Raw genomic sequence first — 19,561 nt, forward strand, 5'->3', positions numbered from 1 at the left:
GGTCCAGTGGTTAGGACTCTGCGCTTTCACTGCTGAGGGCGCGGGTTCAATCCCTGGTCGAGGAACTAAGATCCCACAAGCCACACAGCGCAGCTGAAAAAAAAGAAAACGACGATTCCAACCCTGCATTCCCAGGCATCAGCGGATATAGGAGCTGCCTGGTCTTCCCACCTGTCCCCTTTCCTGGTCCCCCTGTTCCCAGAGGTGGCAGCTCTTTGTTACATAGCACATCGCGGTGCAAGGGCTTCTGGTCACCTTGACTCTGCACAGCTCTGTGTGCAGCTCCCGGGCCAGTATCGGGAGGAAGGTCAGTGCCGTCGACGTCCCTGGGATCATTCAACACCACTGTGGTCACTCTGGGTCAGCCAGCATGGCCTGGTCTGGGGCAGTCTGTGGAATGCCCAAATGACCACGGGTTTTCCCGTCTGTGTCCCTTGATCCTGGGATGAGGAGCCCGGCTCCTTTGTTCATCTTTCCTGGCAACTTCCCTTCTGTGTGACCTGGGGCAAGATAGTCTCTGTGAACCTGTCTCCCCATCGGCAAACCCGGGCTCGTGACGGTGCTCGCCTTTCCTTACGAGGATTAAATGAGCTTGTCGATGGAGCAGACGTAGAGCAGTGACGCCCGGGACACGTGCTCAAGGGCAGTCTGGGAACGCAGGCGTGGCCTCAGGACACCCCCCACTTCGGAGCACCGTGAAGGGGTGCATCCACGACCCATTTACCCGAGCCGTCGGGAACGTGGCATCTGGCCAGGCCTTAGACGTGGCTCGGGCCCTCTTGTCCATTGCTGGCCGTGGGCACCGTTCCTCCCTCCCCTCTGCCAAGAACGCCAGCCCCTTTCCGTCCGGAGCGCACAGGGACTCAGACCCGAGCCGCACACCATCAGCACGCTGGCCCCGAGGGCACTGGCCGTGCCCTGCATCCCAGGCACAGCCTCCACCCCCGCCCCCAGCCTGAGTCGGGCTCCACAGACCCTCACCTCGAGGTTTTGTCCAACTCGGCCCCCCCTTTCCTGGCGCCCTTCACCTTTAACCCCCTCGCCCACGCCCATTTCCCTCAAGCTCCCAAGGGGTGCCCGGTGCCCAGCTGTCAGTCACCGCCGAGGCCAGCCCCGCTGACCCCAGCCCCGCTGACCCCTCGCTCACCTTCACACTTGCAACCCTCTTCTTCGCTTTCCTGCATCCTCGGGGACGCAGCTGAGACCGAGCCCCCTCCTGAAGCCCTATGGCTGAGTGCCTGGCTCTTTTGGCCTGCAATTCTGAGCCCGGAATTGGAGTCAATCCCAGTCCGGAGAATCCTAGGGCTCCCCTTGCCCGTCAGATAAGGTTCAAACCGGCACCCAGGCCCTTCGAGACTGCCATTTGGCTCAACTTGCCCCGGTGACCCGTCCGCGGTGGCCCAAGTGAGTGGCTCTCTGTCCTCCCGGCTCCAGCTCCTCTCTCCCCCCCAACCCTGGGACACCTCCGCCCATCGGCCTGTGCACAGCCCACCGGCTTTCAGCGCCTTCCCTCCTCAGGGCCCCGTGATGGGCAGTGTCTGCCTCTGAAATCTCCCCGTCTGGGCCACTCTCAGGGCAGCCCTGTCTCGCCTGCTGTTCCCCAGGGTCTCGCGGGGACCCCGTCCTCGCCCACGTCTTGTTCCCTGCGTGCAGTGAGCGTCGGCTTTGCTCAGCAATCCCTCCTCCCTAGGCAGGGCTCACTGTGCTGTGTGAAGGGGACAGGGGCAGCAGCGGGGGTTGGCCTCCTACTGTGACTCCCGCCCTCTGCCTTCAAACTTGACCTTGACGCCTCTTCCGTTTCACGTGGCCAGGCTGCTCCGCCTCCTGGCCGTTTCTGCTTTTCTCGGGAGGTGTGTGGTGGTGAAGGTCAAGGTCGTGGGCCTCAGATCCCGCCCAGCACTTACCAGCTTTGGGGCCTTCGCTCAGCCTCCAGCCAGCGCCCTCTCTGAGCTCCGGGCTCAGTGGCACCCAGAGGGTGATGGTGACAGGCCACTAGAACGTCTGCCCTAAATGACCGTGTCCCCCCCGCCCCCGTGCTGAAGAGCCCTGTGGTTCCCCCTCAAAGGAGGGTCAGGTTCTCTCCCCACGTGGAGTCTTTCCGTAAATCAGCCCGGCCTCCCCGACTCTCCACATCTACCAAGGATCTCTTTGTAGCGAATTCATGACGGTGAGAGCTGACCTCCCAGACGTACCTGCTGTGTGCCAGGAACTGCGGCAGGTGCTTCCCTTGTGTATATCCTGTCATCTTGACGACCCTGCGAGTCAGCCTGGTGTCCCCATTGGATGCATGAGGACACGGACACGTAGGTCACTTGTCACTGCTGGAAACTGAGCTGGGATTCAGACTCCTGTATCTTTGTCCAGAACCCTGACATGCACCACCCTGCCGTGGGGTCTTCCTCCACCCCTGGGCCTGCTGTCCCTGCGCCCCAGCCCCACGTCCACAGGCACACGCCGCCCACTACTCCAAAAGCTTCCCTGTGTTCATTACTCTTAGGATGCAGAAAAGCCTCAGAAAGCCTGAGTCCCTTAGGTCGGTGGATAGTGGCTGAACCCAGTACTCTAGAGGCAGAGAATCTAAATGCTTTTCGTACCAAATGGTTAGAAAAGGAAAACCTTGAACTTCTCCATAAGGAGGAGAGCCTGAGTTATATGGCTCTGGGGAAGCTCGGCCTCTGCCTCAGAATCCCACTCGGCGAGGGGACTGGCCAGCCTCTGCACCCCTCCCCGCCGTGGCCACACTGGTCCTTTAACGCAGGGTGGAGGGTCTCAGGGAGAAGGGGCCGTGCGGTTGAGGGTCCCCACAGGGCATCACTTCCTTTAAGGGACCCCAAGCCCAGCTCGGGGGCACCCTCTAGTGGTGGAGGAGCTCACAGCGGTCCCGGGTCCAGGCAGGCACCCCAGTGGACAGAGGCACAGAGGCTGCCTCTGTCCTGTGCTCAGTGCACCGGTCGGCACCTGCCGTGCGGAGCCCAGGGGACACGTCGTTTTTTCCTTTTCTGCTGCAGAGCTGGGTGGGCCCCGAGGCCCTTCTGGCTCCTGTGTTGCAGGCTTACCCACGGGACGGCAGCAGGTCATGTATAGAGTACAACTCCAGTGCGTCAGGTCTGGCCGATGCCCCTTCAGACGGCCCTGAGGGTCAGGTACGACCCCTCATTTCACGCAGGAGGAGACGGAGGCTTAGGGAGTCTGCATACCCTCCAGGGTGGCCCAGAGGCAAGCGGGTCAGGCCCAGGCACTCAGATGGGAGTGCCAGCTGCTAAACCCACCAGCAGGACACGTTCGAAATTCCTTGAGTCTGTGAGTTGTGTGCCTTGGCTTAAATATGGAGTCCAGTAAGTTTTCAAACCATAACTACAATTGCAAGTCATCGCCGAAGTGAGCCTCAGAGCTTTGCGGCCTTGTCCGCTTTCTTCCCGACCTCTGCCTGCAGCCCCCATTACTCCAGCGCCGAAGCTGCTTGGAGGTGAACACCTCATCACTTCCCACGCCAGGGTCCCCTCAGGACGGAGCCCTGGGCCCACTGTCTTTCAGATCAGAGAGATCAGATCTGTAGTCAGACTTCGAGAAGGACAGACACGAGGTCTTGAGGAGTGAAGGCCAGGAGACGGGGCCGCGAATAGGACGAAGGGGGAAGGTGCCGTGTTCCGAGCCTTCTCGGCTGCTTGGCTGTCCTCCCGCACCTCCAGAAGCCCCTTCCAGGGAACTGGGTGGGGGCCGGTGGGCTCCTGGATGCTGCGGCCCAGCCCGTGGGTGGGTCGTCCTGGGGTCCGGTCCTTCCCCCGGGCCGCCTCTGTCTGTGGAATAGCGTGGGGCTGCTTCTTGGGCCGGATGTCGTGGCAGCAGCTGGATGGTGGGCGACAGTGGGAGGGCAGGCACGACAGGGACACGTCCTCACAGGCTCTGAGTGACCTCACCCGTCCGTCTGTCTGTCTGTCTTGTCTGTCTGCAGGTGGACAGCCCCTTCGGCTCAGGCAGCCCCTCCAAAGGCTTCTTCTCCAGAGGCCCCCAGCACCGGCCCTCCAGCCCCGTGTCTGCTCCCGTGAGGCCCAAGACCAGCCCCGGCTCCCCCAAAACCGTGTTCCCGTTCTCCTACCAGGAGTCCCCGCCGCGCTCCCCCCGCCGCATGAGCTTCAGCGGGATCTTCCGTTCCTCGTCCAAAGAATCTTCCCCCAACTCCAACCCGTCTACCTCGCCCGGGGGCATCCGGTTCTTCTCCCGCTCCAGAAAAAGTAAGGCATTGATGCTATTGTTCAGGTGGGTGCAGGGCCGCCGGGGGGCTGCTCACAGCCGCTTGGCCGCGGTGCCGCCTGCAGGGACACCAAAGCTGGCCGGGTGGCTGTTACTGATGGTGCTGAGCGCGTGCGTCTGGTCTGTCCCCCAGGAACAAATTTATCTCCAGAGCAACGTGTTTCCACCTGTCGCTTTATTCCTGCACTAATCCACCCAGTATGGCGTGGCTTGTGGGGTTAATGTAAATACCCCGATACTCACGGTATGGCTGTGAGGACAGCCACGTGGAGCGCTAGCCTCCAGCCTTCTCTGGACATCAGTAGCGGCCCACGCCTGGGGCCAGAGGGCCCAGCCCTTTCTTCGGTCTGCCCCGTGCGGCCCCCAGTGCTTACGGCTTGGCGTCTTGGGGATTTGAGTGAACCTGTTTCTGGCACATCCTGACTTTTTCTGTCTCAGGCCCTGGGTAGGTGGGGTTGATTTGTTACAGAAACAGGGGAAACAAATGTGTGTTTCAGAGAGAGTTCTTTAGGCTCATGAGTATTTGTGATGTAAGGATAAAATATTCTCCACTGAGCACCGTTGATCGTATCTAGACATATACAAGGGGAACCATAAAGTAGATGGAGTGTATTTTCACCGTCCCCGTGTCTTAGTGCATCTCCCTACTCTTTACGACTCTTTCTGATGACATAGGAAGTTCCTATCGAAGACAGTGATTTGGAAAACAAGCTTGCCCTTGGGCATCGTGTCTGGATTGGTCCTCCTTTCTCTCCGGGTTGTATTTGCAAGAGGACCTGTAGGTTGGAGCTATTGCTCTATCTGCAAGGCCAGCCCAAGTGCAGTTTCGGTCTCCGTGACTTGCAAGGAAAGGGTGGGGAACTTTCTTCTTTAATTTTTTTCGGTGGTTTGGGGTATCGTTCCTAGCACCCCTAAACGCATCCCCACGATGACTGCACTTATGTGTAAGGGTACAAATGTCACAGGACAAGGTGGTCCTCACGCAGACAGTACGGGCGACGTGCAGTTAGGAACTTAGATATGAAGCCAGATAGGGAGGTGTGTCCTAGCACGGACATCCCAGCACCCTAGAGAGCATCCCCAGTTTCCTGGTCAGGGGTCCTGAAATTCTCAAATGTGCCATCACGCCCCACCTCTCAGAGGGGAGGGGATGTCAGACCAGACCTTCACCAGGTGTCCTGTTTCTCCAAAGGTGGCATTGTGCCTGGGTTGCTTACAACAGAACTAGGTCGTATTAATTTCCTGGGGCAGCCATTACAAAGTACCCCAATCTGGGTGGCTTAAACAACAGGAATTTATTCTCTCAGTTCCAGAGGCCAGAAACCAAAATCAAGACGTCAGCAGGGCCATGGTCCCTCTGAAGAGTCTAGGGGAGAATCTGTTCCAGGCCTTTCTCTTAGCTCCTGGGGTTGCTGGCGGTCCCGGGCGCTCCTTGGCTTGTGGAAGCATCACTCCAGCCTCTGTGTCCCCCGTCATTGTCGCGTGGCCCCCTCCCGCCATGTGTCTGTGTCTGTGTCTCTGTGCTGCTTCTCCTCTTCTTCTAAGGACAACAGTCATTTTGGATTGAGGGCCACCCTACTTCAGGATGACCTCCTCCTAACTGATTACATCTGCAATGACCCTATTTCCAAATAAGTTCGCTTTCTGTGGTTCCTGGAAGGACATGAATTTGGGGGAGGGACACCCTCCAACCCAGTACACAGGTTACATTGAAAAGCCAAGATCTGCATTTCATGTCGCTGGCTGGGGAGGTGCAGGATTTGTGGGTGTAGGGTGGTCATTCTGTTAAGACCAGGGTCATTTCTTTCTCTTTTTTTGGCTGTGCTGCACGGCATGTGGGATCTTAGTTCCCTGACCAGGGATGGAACCCGTGCCCACTGCAGGGGAAGCGCAGAGTCTTAACCACTGGACCACCAGGGAAGTCCCAAGACCAGGGTCATTTCTGAAGGCAGAAAGGAGCAGCCAAGATATGGGGTCTGGGAGGTCTGGGGGAGCCAGCAGGTGGGATGCTGGGTCCTGAAGACGGGCCAGATGTTCAGCTTCCCGGGAAGCAGGAGTCCGTGCTGCCCTTTTCTGGTCAGTGTTTTTAAAGGCCATTCAGTGTGCTAGAAAGCACCCAGCTGCAAAGGTGTGTCTTGTTAGGTTCTGTGCAGCAAGTGTGGCTAGTTAAGGCTCCTCTGCTGTCTGGCTGGGTAGCCGTAGGCGGGGCTCAAGAAGGCCGTGGAGGTACTGGGGCTTCTTGTAAAGACATGCGTTGATTAGGTCAGGGCGGGGGCTCGGCTTCTTCAGAAAAGCTCTCTGGGAGTGGGTGTTCAGACCAGGGTGGGGCTGGACCCAGGACAGTAGCCCGTGCTGTTGCCCTTGAACCACTGAGCCTACGTCCTTGACCTTCCCCGAGGACGTGGGAAACCAGCCCTGCCCAGCCCACTGATGAGGCAGGAAGGTCTGAGTCCGTGTCCAGGCAGTGTGTGTGCACTATCCACGGGGGCCTCCGCTCAGGTCCTAGCCACCTGATGTTTTCACTGGGCTTGCTGTGAGGCTTGCGTGGAGGGTATACAATCTATCTGCTTTTCCTCCTGCCTGAATCTACGCCCAGGTCAACGTGCCCAGACTAGATATTGCTCCCACTGCCCCAGAACTGATTTCACAAAACTGAGCTTGAGAGTAATGCCAGCGGCCTGTATGGAGGGTCTGGATAAACAGCTGCCCATGAAACCCGCTGTGTCTGTTGGAAAGATGTCGTGAAGACACCGTTTGTCACACGAGCCCCCTGGGAGAAATTTCCTGTCTCAGTACCAAGAATAGCTGTACTTCTGAGCAACTGGATTGTTTTTGTCTATCATAGACACTGATCGTGTAACGACCCAATTTTCCCTGTCTGCATTGCCTGCTGGAAATCTTAGAACCAAATGTGTATGAGGGGCCTGAAGGGATACGTTTCTAGCCTGGTTTCTGAATCCAGTTTTGGTCCCCATCCTTTTACTCGCCCCCCCCCCTCTCTTTTTTTTAAAACAAGGAAGACAATTTATTGGAAGGATTTGGGTATATTTACAGAATTCAAAGAAGAGCTGAATGCTCAGGACTTAGGAAGGGAAGGAACCAGGCTGGTTCTGGGGGGCTTGGCAGCAAGAATTCATGGAGATCCAGAGAATTCCTAGTCTTCGTGTCTCTCCATTTACCATTCCAGATTTCCTCATTATAGGATCTCTGATTAGCCCAGTTGGGATCTCTGAACCAATCAGTTACTGGGGGGCTGGGAGGCAGGATCATGCAGCAAAAGCAAAGTAACCAAGAACCCACCCAGGAAGTGAGCAGGAAGTTCCTGGAGAAGAGGCGCAGTTGGCAGCTCTGCAGGCACCTGTAATACCCTCCTTGTGCACCGCCCAGCGTGTGTGCACACACAGCCTCCCAAAGATTCCCTCATGGAACTCCGTCCAGTCGCCCTACACACAGTGGTGAGTGTCCTTGCTGCTTCCCCAGCGTCATGTCCAAGCACCACCACTAAGGATGCCAGCGTGACGGACTGAGTCCTCCACCTCAAAGTAATGAAATTCCCATTTCTCCTCCAGTGCTGTCGGCACCCTGTCCTTCTGTCCGGTGACTTTCAGCCTACATTGATGACATAGAACCTAAAGGTGCAGCCAACCCCCCAGGTGACACTCAAGCTTGGTAAACACTGCCGTCTATTATTAGGGGAAAGAAAGAGGGAAGACAGAAGTTCTGAGCACAGTCATTTTCAAAGGGGAATAAAAGAAAAGGAGATAATTCAATCTTCAGACACTTCAAGAACAAGAGGGGTAATACAGATGGAGGCTACAGTTCCAGATGCTATGTCTGGTCCCGGGACCAGCGAGTACCTAGGCTGGCTGGTGCTCTTTGCCCAGGGAGGAAAACCAGCCCTTTGTTCTAGAAGGACCCTACCTCTTGGAGGGGCTGCTTGTATGGAGTGGCTGTGGCCTTCCTCTGGTCTCCGGGCCCAGTGGCGAGTTGATTCAAGACACGTCTTGGGGACTCTGGGGTTTTCGTCACACTCCTCCCAGGCCCGCTGTTAGTAGCAAACCTAATTCCCTTAGAGGATCAGGGTCAGCTACCCCAAGCAAAGCAATAACGTGCTATACAGCCTCCTTGGCTAATACAGTGGTCGGCATACTACAGCCCGGGACAAAATCCAGCCTGAATCCTTTATTAATTTGTGTACATTAATCACTGAGACACAGTCACGCCCTTGTTTCTTTCCCCTGCAGCTGTTTTCACACGTAGCAGCAGACTTGAGCTGTTGAGCTATCCGAGACCACGTGACCCACAAAGTAGAACATGTTTACGCCTTGTCTAGTTCCCAAGAAGTCTTACGTGACCATGTGGCAGTAGAAGCTTCCAGAAAACAGCAAATCTTATCTCCAAAAGATTTTTTAAAACTTGATTGAGGATGACTTTGCCTTTGTAGATGAGGAAAGGGAAGTGCACGTCAGTATGTTCTTGAACTGCAAATAATAAGATGAAAGTCTTTTTAAAAGCAAAAACAATCTTGCATAGTCAGCAAGGCAGGACCTCAAGAAGGACTGAATTTCATGTTACTAAAGCTTTGCTCCCTAATCATTGATAATGATCCGTGTCTACTATGCACATTCGAAGTGCATTGTACATGAGCATTGTATTTTGTCTGCCATATGCATATTCCTTTATTTTACTTATGTGTTTGTAATACTCTACGAATACATTATGTACATCATAAAACACACCAAAAAATTAATTTAATTTAAAAATTTAAAGGAAGAGATCAAAATACACAGAAATTAAAGTTGCCACACTTTTCTTTCCACATCCAGTGGACCATTTTGCACACACTCTGGGACGCTAAGTAATCTGCATCCCAGGTTAATTTGGAGACCAGTCTCCTAGGTGTCCGCATGCAGGGTCCACTTCCCAGGTGAGCGGACAGGAAAAGTAAGATTCTCAAAATTAAGAACTGTAGCAAATTTACTTTGTTTGCTTTCTCGATCTTCTGTTGGCCAATACCTAAAAGCATCTCCATATCAGACAATTCCTTTTAATTCAACATACAGCGAACACACAGAATCGAGGACAGGACCTGTAACGGCACAAAACTCATATACGCCCTCAGACTCTCATGGGACCAAACTGAAAAGGCTCCGTGGGTGGAACTGGTCTTAAGCAGGGCGCAAAAGAAGGGAATGGCAAGAACGGCAGAGAAAGGACAGAAGGAAGTTCCAGATGGGCCAAAAGACCACAGGTTGCGGGGACAAGCATGTGGGGAGACAGAAAGAAGCTTTCCTGGGCTGAAGTAGAGAGAGACTGGGCTCTGAGAGCACAGCAGGGACAAAGAGGCCAGTTGATGGTGGGGGGGATGGTATGAGACAACCTATGTCACCATTTTAAAAAAAAACAAAAAACAAAAAAAAACAGGGCTTCCCTGGTGGCGCAGTGGTTGAGAGTCTGCCTGCCAATGCAGGGGACACGGGTTCGAGCCCTGGTCTGGGAAGATCCCACATGCCGTGGAGCAACTGGGCCCGTGAGCCACAACTACTGAGCCTACGTGTCTGGAGCCCGTGCTCCGCAACAAGAGAGGCCGCAATAATGAGAGGCCCGCGCACCGCGATGAAGAGTGGCCCCCACTTGCCGCAACTAGAGAAAGCCCTCACACAGAAACGAAGACCCGACACAGCCATAAATAAATAAAAATAAATAAATAAAAATTAAAAAAAGAAAAAAAAAAAAAACTTTAGGTTGACCACAGAGACAGCTGACAGCCATTACAGGTCTCTGTAAAGGGAGAATGAACCAAAATGGTGCTGGGAGAATATTATTAGGGCTGCTTGTGTAGAGAGTGAGAAAGGCCTGTGAGGAAATGAGGCCACCATCCTAGTCCAAGGTGGCTTGGGACCCAGACCAGGGATTAGGAGCCCTGGAACGGTTGGCAGAAACAGAGAGGGATGGAAAAAGAATTAATGGGGGCGTATAAAGGGTAGGCAAAAAAGAAGGAAATGAAAAGAGAGAAGGACAGAGCCCCAAACCTTGTGCATTCGTGCCACTCGTGGGCTTGTGCAGTGATAGAGGTTATTGATACTGACAACTCAAGACAAACTGCTCCTTGTTCAGGGCTCGCCGAAGCCTCTTCTTCAGGGCCTTTCTCGGCTTGGGGCTGCTGTGCCCCAAGATGCTGGAGTGTAGACAGATGCCGGTATAGGTCACCGCCTCCCAGGCCCAGTGCCGGTGCTTCCGAAGGGTTGGCATGTTCACAACGACGATAATCAGGCAGAGGAAATATGATGAGAAAGAAGGCAGGTGAGTTCAGGGCCATGGTGTGAGCCCGGGTGCTGGGATCACTCGGGCCGGGTCTGCGGTCCCTCATCTGCCCCAAGTGCCGGCGCAGCGAGAACATAAGCGAGAGGGTGGGCACCAGGAACAGGAGGAATGGAACTGACCACATGATAATTGCATGAGGTAGAAAAAAGCGCAAAGAGACCGTCTGTGTTCTACCAGCCAGGGTGTCGTTTCCATGGGAACCCTGGGTGGCAACCATCTGCACAAGAATTGACTTCTCAGTGGCTGATGAGACGACGGTCAGACCAGACAGGATCCGGGAGCCCAGCAGCAGCTGGGACACTGACCGAGGAATCCTCCGCTTCAGCCAGAAGAAGATGGGGTGAGAGAAGGATGCTATCTTCACACAGTAGAAGACAGCAAGCCAGGTGGTCAGCCAGAAGGTGAGAGTGTTGATGAAGCTGCAGGAGATTCTGAAATAAAATCTGGAACCAAAACCAAAGGAAGTCAGGAGGTTGTTCTGGAGGGCCATGCCTTGCGGACGGAACCGGGAGGCGGCCGGGCGGGCCACAGTCATGTCGCCTGCGGGCAGCGTCCGGCATCATCCAGCGTCCCACTCCGGCGCAGCACGATGACTGTGAAGCCGATCTGCAGCCTGGCAACCACCGACTCCAGGAAAAAGATGACCATGCGGATCAGCACGGGTGAGGGGGGCACTTCCTCCAGGGAGACTTCTACCCCCGGGGCTGGGACACACCCACGGGGAAGCACAGCCTCTCTGGATGAGCCACTCTGTTGAGACCTCAGGCCCAGAGGCTCTCCTTGGATTCATGCAAAAGTGTAGCTACCAGCCAACACCACCACCATCCCACCACCTCCCCACCCCCACCCCTGCCGGTCCTCCAGGATTTGAAAGGAGGATGCTTGTCATTTCTCTGGGCATGCAGATCCCTCCCAGCCCAGTGATACCCCATCTCTGTTTGCATAACCCGTATTTGCTGCTCTTTATCAGAGCCAGATGTAGGGAAATGGTAACAGAAGAGAGGCTCCAGGGGTGATTGAGAATACCCATATTTTGCCCTTTATTTCTCACCATACTATTTCTTTCCTAACTTTTCCTTAAAAGATGTCCTTAACCTCGTTTCCCTCCCGTAACCACAAACCTTCCCTGGCCCGGCTTAATAGTTTATTCCGTATCCTGTGCATACTGTATTAAGACCCACCTGCTGAGTGGGGGGAGTAGGAAGTCATTTGTGTGCACAAGTCTTGGAAGCACTAAGAAAAGGCTCCCTGTTACCTCCAGTGGCTGCTCCTGCCGCCTAAACTGGCGGGCTCCGTACTGGAGTTCCAGGAGTCCGCCCTTAAAACATGAGTTTCCCTGATGTGTTAACATCGATCGTTATTTTAATCTGCGTAAAAACTCCACGACGTCAGATTTTGACCATTTTCATCAAGGCAGAAACTGAGGCCCAGAGGGGCTAAGTCGCTGAGCAAAGGCCACACTGCTGGTAAGTGGTAGAACCAGGATCTGAACTCACGTGGTATCCGCTTTTACCTCCAGTACCCTACTCTTCAAGGCTTCCTCAAACTCCGAATACAAGGCATTGCCCATCCTTGCAGGCCGGATAAATGCAGCAAAGCTCAGAAAAAAAACAAAGGAACGACAGCTCCTTCCCCAGCCAAAGTGGGGGGCTCCGCCAGCAGAGGTTTCCCCCGCCCCGACCTTCACACGAGAGGGCGCCTGCACCTCACACCCGATTCCTGCTCCGTGCAGCCCTCAAGCTGCTCCGAGTTTCCATGGACATCGGTCCACCACCAGGCCTCATCCTTCCCCCCCCCCCCCGGAAGGTTAGCATCAGACCCCATGGGGCGCGGGAGGGAACATCCCTGCCGCCAGCCCGGCCTGTGGGTTCTCGGTTGCCTCCCGACAGGCCTGTCTGATACCCCCTTCCATCCTCCCGCTCAGGCCCCTACAAGCCCTGTGCCTGCACAAACCAGCACTCGTCCCGCTCGGTGCTTCCAGGGAGTCCGTGCTTTCCCACTGCCTTCTAGCAGCCACAGACACAGGCGGGAGGGCCTCCCCTGAGCCCAGGGTCCCCAGGACCTTCCTCCCGGCCTCCGCTGGCGCAGGGCCTGCTCTCTCCTGGAATAAACTCCGCACAGGAATGGCTGGGAGCTCTCAGATCATCCTCCAGCCACAGCCAGGGGAGCCACGGGGTGGCCACGGGTGTGGGCCCAGCCAGGTGGATGGTTTCAGGTGGTCTGTGCACGTGAGACCCTCCTCCCCAGCTCACGTGCCCCATGGCGGAGGGGCGGCCTGTCAGGGCGTCAGTTCTGCCTGCTGTTAACCTAGAGTATCCAGGTGTGTCCTGTATCTCCTTGTAAAGTACCTTAATTCCTCTGTGGAATGAGGCAGCCTGTGAATTTCAAGAACATAACTTGGACTTTCTTGAATATGCTTCTGGAACTGGGCAAGGTTCACAGGGTCTGTGTACAGCCTTGCTTGACAGGGAATTGAGAACACGTCAATTCTCTCACCTGACCAACACTTCAAGGTTAGTCATTTTAACTTATCCCAGATTCCATCTTCCCGGACATTTGTAGAATTTCCCTCTTCTTTCGGGGGGGGCGGGGGTCAAGATTTTCTCTCCCAGGCTCCTATTCAGAATTTCGGGAGGACAGAGAAGTACACATCTTGCTCAAAGGGAGATGTTTCTCTCGGGAGCAATTACATTACCCTCAGAAGCAAAGACCTCGTTTTGGCTTAGTCCCAAAGAATGATTTTCTAGCTGTGAAATGGAACATCAGAAGCCCTAGTGACTCAGGCTCTGAATAAGCACGAGCCTTCAGGTGCATCGGGTGCTGTTTCCTTCCTTCCGGGAGGAGTGCTGTGGGCGTGACATGGTGGTCGGGCGGTGATTTGCGCAGCGGGGCTGGGGTATGGCTGATGTGAAAGAGGACCAGGCCTGACCCCCCTAATCTGGGCCCCTCGGGCGTGGCAAGACGGGGAGGAAGCTCTTCTCTGTGCAGACTCTGGACCGTTTATCCTTCCTTCCACGATGAGGAACAATAACGTCTCCTATTTTTGAAAGTCTTCTTTGAGAATTGCCTTCAGAGCCATATCCTTTAATATTCTTGGTGACGGGCAGTTTTGGTCTCTGGAAGATAGATTTTCTTTTTGTAAAGAGATCTCTTTGGGCCAGTAATGTTTGGGGTCAGAAGTTGAGATGAAGCTGCATTGGTAGAAATGCACAACCGTGAGTCTGGGTGGAGATGTGGCACGGGCTTAACCACGGTGCCCGAGGCCGACCGGGGCTCCACGGCAGCGGGTCCTGCCGTGCCTCCACCTGCAGCTCAGCTCACCGTTTGGGCCGCAGCAGCTAACTCCCCTCCCTCTGCCCTCGGTACGAAACAGCGTCCTTCTGACGTGACCTCCCCAACCGCACGGTGAGGTTTGGAGACAGTTAGTGGTTTTTCTGCTTCGACTCCGAGTGTCGTGTGGAGGGTAAAACACTTTAACAGAGAATATGTTTTCAACTTAGATCCTTCTTCCTCTTTCTCTGCCTCTGCATCCCAGTGAGCAGTCAGGCCAGGGAGGACTGTGGGATACCCTGCCCATCCCAATGTGGCTCTGTAGGGTTGACCCCTGGCTTGCTGAACACACTGAGGCATCAGTGCCCACGCAGGTCTGTCCCTTCTCCTCCATGGCTGTCTAACCTGATGATATTCAAAATAAGGCCCAGCACCAGACCCCTGGGGACAGAGGGGGGTCCTGGCCTTAGCACTAGAGGCATCTTGTCCTGTGGGTTACCTTTTAGGGTAACCGTTTTGCTGGGTAGTGGGCTGGACATCTCAGGAGGGGCAGGAGGTCTCTGGCCGCTATCACCCACCCAGTGCAGGAGCTTTTCCATCTCTCTAACAGGCCTGGCCACCCTGGGGCACCACTGGCCAAACGCTGGCTCTTCTCAGCCAGTCACCGGCTCTCTGGTCAGCCTGAGGTTCTCAGGGAAATCCTGGGCCCTTTCCTTCCCCTGCGAATGTTTCATCTCAGAGTCTCTGTCTGGCAGAGGCTCGGCTCTGCTCCTGGTCCTGGGATGCTCCAGACGGGTGTCAGCGAGCATCTGGGCTGCAGCTGCTCTGACACTGCGCTCAGACAACCCGCAGAGACCTGGCTTAGAAGAGAATCAAATGCAAACCACCCAAAGGGTGAAAATTCCTGACACTGGGAGGAGGAGACGGTTTTCTGGAAAGTGTGTTTCGCGTGGGCCTCACTTCCCCCCTCCCCCGTCCCCCCCCCCTCCCAGTGTCCCACCCACCATCACTTCCTCCAGAAGGTCTGCTGTTGACAAGAGCTTTCCTGCCAGCTCCTTCCCGCCCCCAGTAAAAGGAGATGGATTTTGACACATGCTGTTGTTTGCATGAGTGATATTCGAGAACAAAGCCTTCCGGGGTTCAGCCCGCCGCTTCCCCACCCTCCGCTGAGCTTGTGTGAGAGGTGATGACAGAACCTCTGTTCTTTCCAGAAGATGTTGGTGTAGGCTGGGTGCCCCGTTTGGGTTTGCCGTCGTACTGCTACTCACGTGGCGTCACAGAAGGAGATGAAGCTGAGTGTGGAATTGCTGTTCGGTACACTTCCTGCAGGTGCATTGGCTCCCCGTAGGCTCTGCACGCATCAGACACTCAAACCATTATGGAAAGAATCATCCCCAATGTTAGGAAGGCATCTGATCCCAGCCCACAAGGTCATAGTCAACATCAAGTTAGCGGGTCAGGAATGCAGGGGTCATGTAGGAATTCAAGGCAAGTTATCAGGCCAGGGCTTGTTGGGGAATTGAGCGAGATAAAGAACTGATTTCAGACAATGTTAGGTGGATTATAAAGACACACAGTTTCATTTAATCCTTCTAATAACTGTTATGGGTTTAATTGTGTCCCCTCAACAAAGATATGTTGAAGTCCTAACCCCCAGCATCTCTGATTGTGACCTTATCTGAAAATGAACTCATTGATGGTGTAATTTTTTTTTTTAATTTATTTATTTTTGGCTGTGTTGGGTCTTCGTTTCTGTGCGAGGGCTCTCTCCAGTTGCGGCAAGCGGGGACCACTCTTCATTGCGGTGCGCGGGCCTCTCACTATCGCGGCCTCTCTTGTTGCGGAGCACAGGCTCCAGACGCGCAGGCTCAGTAGTTGTGGCTCACGGGCCTAGTTGCTCCGCGGAATGTGGGATCTTCCCAGCCCAGGGCTCGAACCTGTGTCCCCTGCATTGGCAGGCAGATTCTCAACCACTGCGCCACCAAGGAAGCCCCTGATGGTGTAATTAGTTAAGGGAAAGTCACACTAGAGTAGGGTGGGCGCCTAACCCATTATGACTGGTGTTTTATGAGAAGATGGTGATGGGAAGACAGAGACCCACAGGGAGAGCATCACGTGATGACAGAGGTAGAGACTGGAGTGATGGGTCTACAACCCAAGGGTTGCCAGCAACCACCGGAAGCTGGAAGAGGCAAGGAGGGGGCACGGCCCTGCTGACACCTCGATTTCAGACTGTGAGGGAACCCATTTCTGATGTACCTGGTTTGTGGTGCCCTAGTACGGGCAGCAGCAGGAAACCGATACAGGGACCTTCCATGGGAAAGCGACGCCGTTTAACAGATGGGAGGCTGAGATCCATAGAGCAAGCTTGGCCTATGATCTGTCGTCCATCGCAAGAGTACAGTCAGTGAGGGAGGGTGCCGTGTGGCTCAGATGTCCCCCACTCTTCCCAGATGGGGAGAGAAGGCCGGATGTGAGGCCGTCCAGCTGCTGCCATTTCCTCGACATTTGACCTCAAAATCATTGGTGATTTTCGAGAGAGCAGGTGGGGTAGCCGGGAAGGGAAAGAAGCCGTATTAGGGGCTGAGGATTGAGTGGGAGGCCGGGAGTCAGAGAGACTGGCCTTCTTTCACAGCGTTTGGGCCAGAAGGGAAGGGAGCAAGCGTGTGACGGGATCTCCAAGCTCATCCACAGCCTGGGCTCCCTGCCCCTCCCACCCCCTCCCTGAGGCCGTGCTGGGACCACGTGATGAGGTTTCCACCAAAGGGAGTGAGAGTTCAGGGCTTCTGCCTAAGACGGTTCCGGGCAGATCAGAGGTCTTTCGTCTGCAGCTGCGGGCTGGAGGCAATGGGCAGAGAAAGCCGAGGTGGTGCAGGTGCAGGAGGTGAGCAGCCGGTTCTGGTGCCTCGTAGGGAAGGCGGCCGGGCCAGCTGCCTTCCACGTGGCGGGACTGTGCCATGAGCACATCCCTTTTGAGGTCACACTACTGAGGACCCAAGGCTTATTTTGAGGTCACACTACTGAGGACCCAAGGCTCATTTCTCACTGTGGCAAAAGTGGGCCCATCCCGACAGAGGCAGGGGGACGGGTAGCAAGTGGGTGGACAGAAGTAAATGGAAGCTAAGGCTTGCCTTGTTTGCTTCAAGGTAGGAGAGACCTGGGCGCATTTATAGGTGGAGCAGAGATGATGCACGGGCAGGTGTGACGGGGCAGGGGCGTGAGCTGGCGTCCATCTCTGTGATGGCTTCTGTTCTCCACTCTACTGCTGGGGTTTTGCTTTGGGGGGACACGTCCCATTTGTCCTCATGGCCCCAACGAGGCCATCTGAGCCCCCAGAACTGCCATCCCCTGAGTCAGCCCTCCGGCCTCTCTGGAGGGTTCGGGGACTCGTTTGCATCTCAGTCTCCTGTTTGTGCCGTAAAGCCCAGGTGTCGTGCCTTCCCTGCGGCTCCCACAGGTTCCCGGGGGCTCGGAGTTGGGGCTCAGGTCCTCTCTGCGAGCCCAGAGCCGGCGTTGGCCTCTGGCCTCCCCGCAAGGCAGCTGTTTGTCCCCAGGCAGGGAGGGACTTGCTCTGCGTCCCAGAGCTCAGTAGCGAGTAGACACGGGGGAGCTGCTCTGCCCCGAACGCAGTGGGTGCTCAGCGAAGCTGGACTCACCCTTTTCCCGAGGACACCCTGGAGTTCGCTCCTGAGACGAGTTAACCCGCCGTCCGACCTCCCTGAGTTAGCTCTCAGTGGTGACTCCTGTGCGGGGCCCTGGGCAGCCACCGGCACCACCTTTCTGGGCCTGGTTGGTCCCTACGCATGTGCGTGTGTTTTAGAGTGCGGTGCTCCTCTGTGTCAGCGCTGTCAGGTACCTGAGCCCTGCATCCCCTGGGCCCATCCTGAGGAGTGTCTCCTGCCCGGTACAGAGGTCGTCTTCAGCTCAGGAGAGGCAGACGGGTGGCCGTGCGGCCCTCGGCTGCCGTGTGCAGCGACCTCCTTTTTTCTTTTCTGCCCCCAGACCCCGTCCCTTGGCCTTCGTTCCCCAAGTTCATTACACGGACCTGTGTGCACGGTCTGTCCCTCACCGGGAGGCTCTGACGGCCGCCCCGCAGCCACTCCCCCTCTTTCTTCATGACAGAACCCGGCTTTACCCAGGGCCCAGCCCCTGGGCGTGAGTTATTGATGATCTAATGCCCCTTCCCCATCTGGGGACATGCCTGGCTTCCGCATCACTGGCCTCAGGGTGAACCAGCAAAACATAAGGGGAACTCTGCGGGGGGTCAGAGAAAAAAGGTGCCTCCCCTTCAACAAAAAGAGGTGCCGCTGGAGGACTGATCCCCCCTCCTTCCTCCGTCTGCGGTGTGAGGCCATGGTTTCCGGGGCACGTTGTGCATCTTGTGACCATGGCCGACACAGAGGATGGCGGGGCAGACAGGTAGGAAGGTAATGGAGCTGGCATCACGGAGCTCATTAGTTTAGGTAATAAACGTCCTGGGAGTTTAGTCTCTTTTAAGTTATGTGTTTCCGTTCCTGTTATAATGCCATTAAAGCATCCTAACTAATTTACACATCTCCTTGGTGACAGAGGTGAAGTTCCCTGGGATGGCGCGATTAAGGCAAAACTGGAAGAACTACTCTGGAATATTCCAGACCCAGGGCTGGGTGGGGGGGAGGACTGGAGCACAGACAGACTTTAATCCCCCCACCCCCGCGCTATGAGGGGGAACAGAGCAGGTAAAGGGACAGGTGGGGGCGGGGCGGTCTGGGGCAGGGCAGTGGCCAGGGCATCTTCTCTGTTAAGTGACCACGACTGAGCCAGAGGAGGAGCCGTGGGGAGGAAATGCAAAGTGCAGATGAGCTAAAAGCCTCATTACGTATGCCAGTCCCCAGCCGTTTCCTCCAATACTCTCCCTCGACCAAGTAGATAAGCAAGCGAGCGTATCAGGCCACCTTTTGGCGAGGTCTTAGGTCTGAGTTCAGCCTCCTGTAAATTCACTTTTTCTGTGTTTTCTCTGTACGGCTCCTTCCACTTGGTTTCTTTTTTGTCTGTTTGCTTACTTTTGAAGAGCTGCCACCTAGCCTTCGATGACTTGAGGCTCTGAAGGGGTGGCCGTCCCCGCTCTGTGCAAAGTCCTGGGGGAGCTGGTCCACCGGGAACCACAGAGCAGACGCAGGGTGTCCGCGTTAAATCTCTCCCACATTCAAGACAAGATGAGTTGATATGTGTCCCCCTTTCACCCTTCTATTCTGAATGTTCGTTTGAATCTGATTTCCCACAGGAAGGTGTGCGGGTGAGCGAGCAGCTCTGCGTCCCCCGGGCCCTGGAAACAAGCCCCTCGAAACTCCGGGGGCTTCTCTGGCTTTGCGGCCGAGTGACCGCTAGAGGGCGATACAGCCCCACGTGCTGAGCCGGCCCGGGGGCAAGGCAGGACCCGCTGTCCCTGCCTGGGTCTCCATGTTCACCTTCAGTGCCCTGGACGTTACGGAGCAGGCGGGCGGGCCTCACCCCTGACCAGCCTGACGCAGCTTTTTAAAGGGGAACATTCGTTCAGTGGGTGTTCAATGGGAGCCTGCTGTGATCCTGGGTACTGGGGACACAGCCTCGAACCGCTGAGTCCCTGCCCTTGTGGGACTGCATTCTGCTGGGGCGGGGAGGGGAGGCGATGAGAGACAGAACCGTTGTGCAGTTCCAAGAAAAACGAAGGGGAAGGGATGAGGGTTGGAGGGGTGCG

The 19,561-nt window shown here is 55.6% G+C and overlaps 1 protein-coding gene across 10 annotated transcripts in view; it reads left to right on the plus strand.

The window, feature by feature from the left end:
• PRKAG2 (protein kinase AMP-activated non-catalytic subunit gamma 2) overlaps positions 1 to 19,561 on the plus strand; it is a 285,917-nt gene that overhangs the window by 79,719 nt on the left and 186,637 nt on the right. For 9 of the 10 annotated variants that reach the window (XR_005021237.1, XM_036863641.1, XM_036863639.1 and 6 more), the window contains exon 3: positions 3,953 to 4,232. Coding sequence is in view for 8 of the 10 variants with exons in the window: in XM_036863641.1 (XP_036719536.1) it covers positions 3,953 to 4,232 (280 nt within the window). In the remaining 2 variants the exon portion in view is untranslated. Of the gene's footprint in view, positions 1 to 3,952; positions 4,233 to 19,561 lie in introns of those variants that run through there. The other variant, XM_036863650.1, reaches the window with a different exon arrangement.

The sequence above is a fragment of the Balaenoptera musculus genome, chromosome 9 (assembly GCF_009873245.2).
Source record: "Balaenoptera musculus isolate JJ_BM4_2016_0621 chromosome 9, mBalMus1.pri.v3, whole genome shotgun sequence".
NCBI lineage: Eukaryota > Metazoa > Chordata > Mammalia > Artiodactyla > Balaenopteridae > Balaenoptera > Balaenoptera musculus.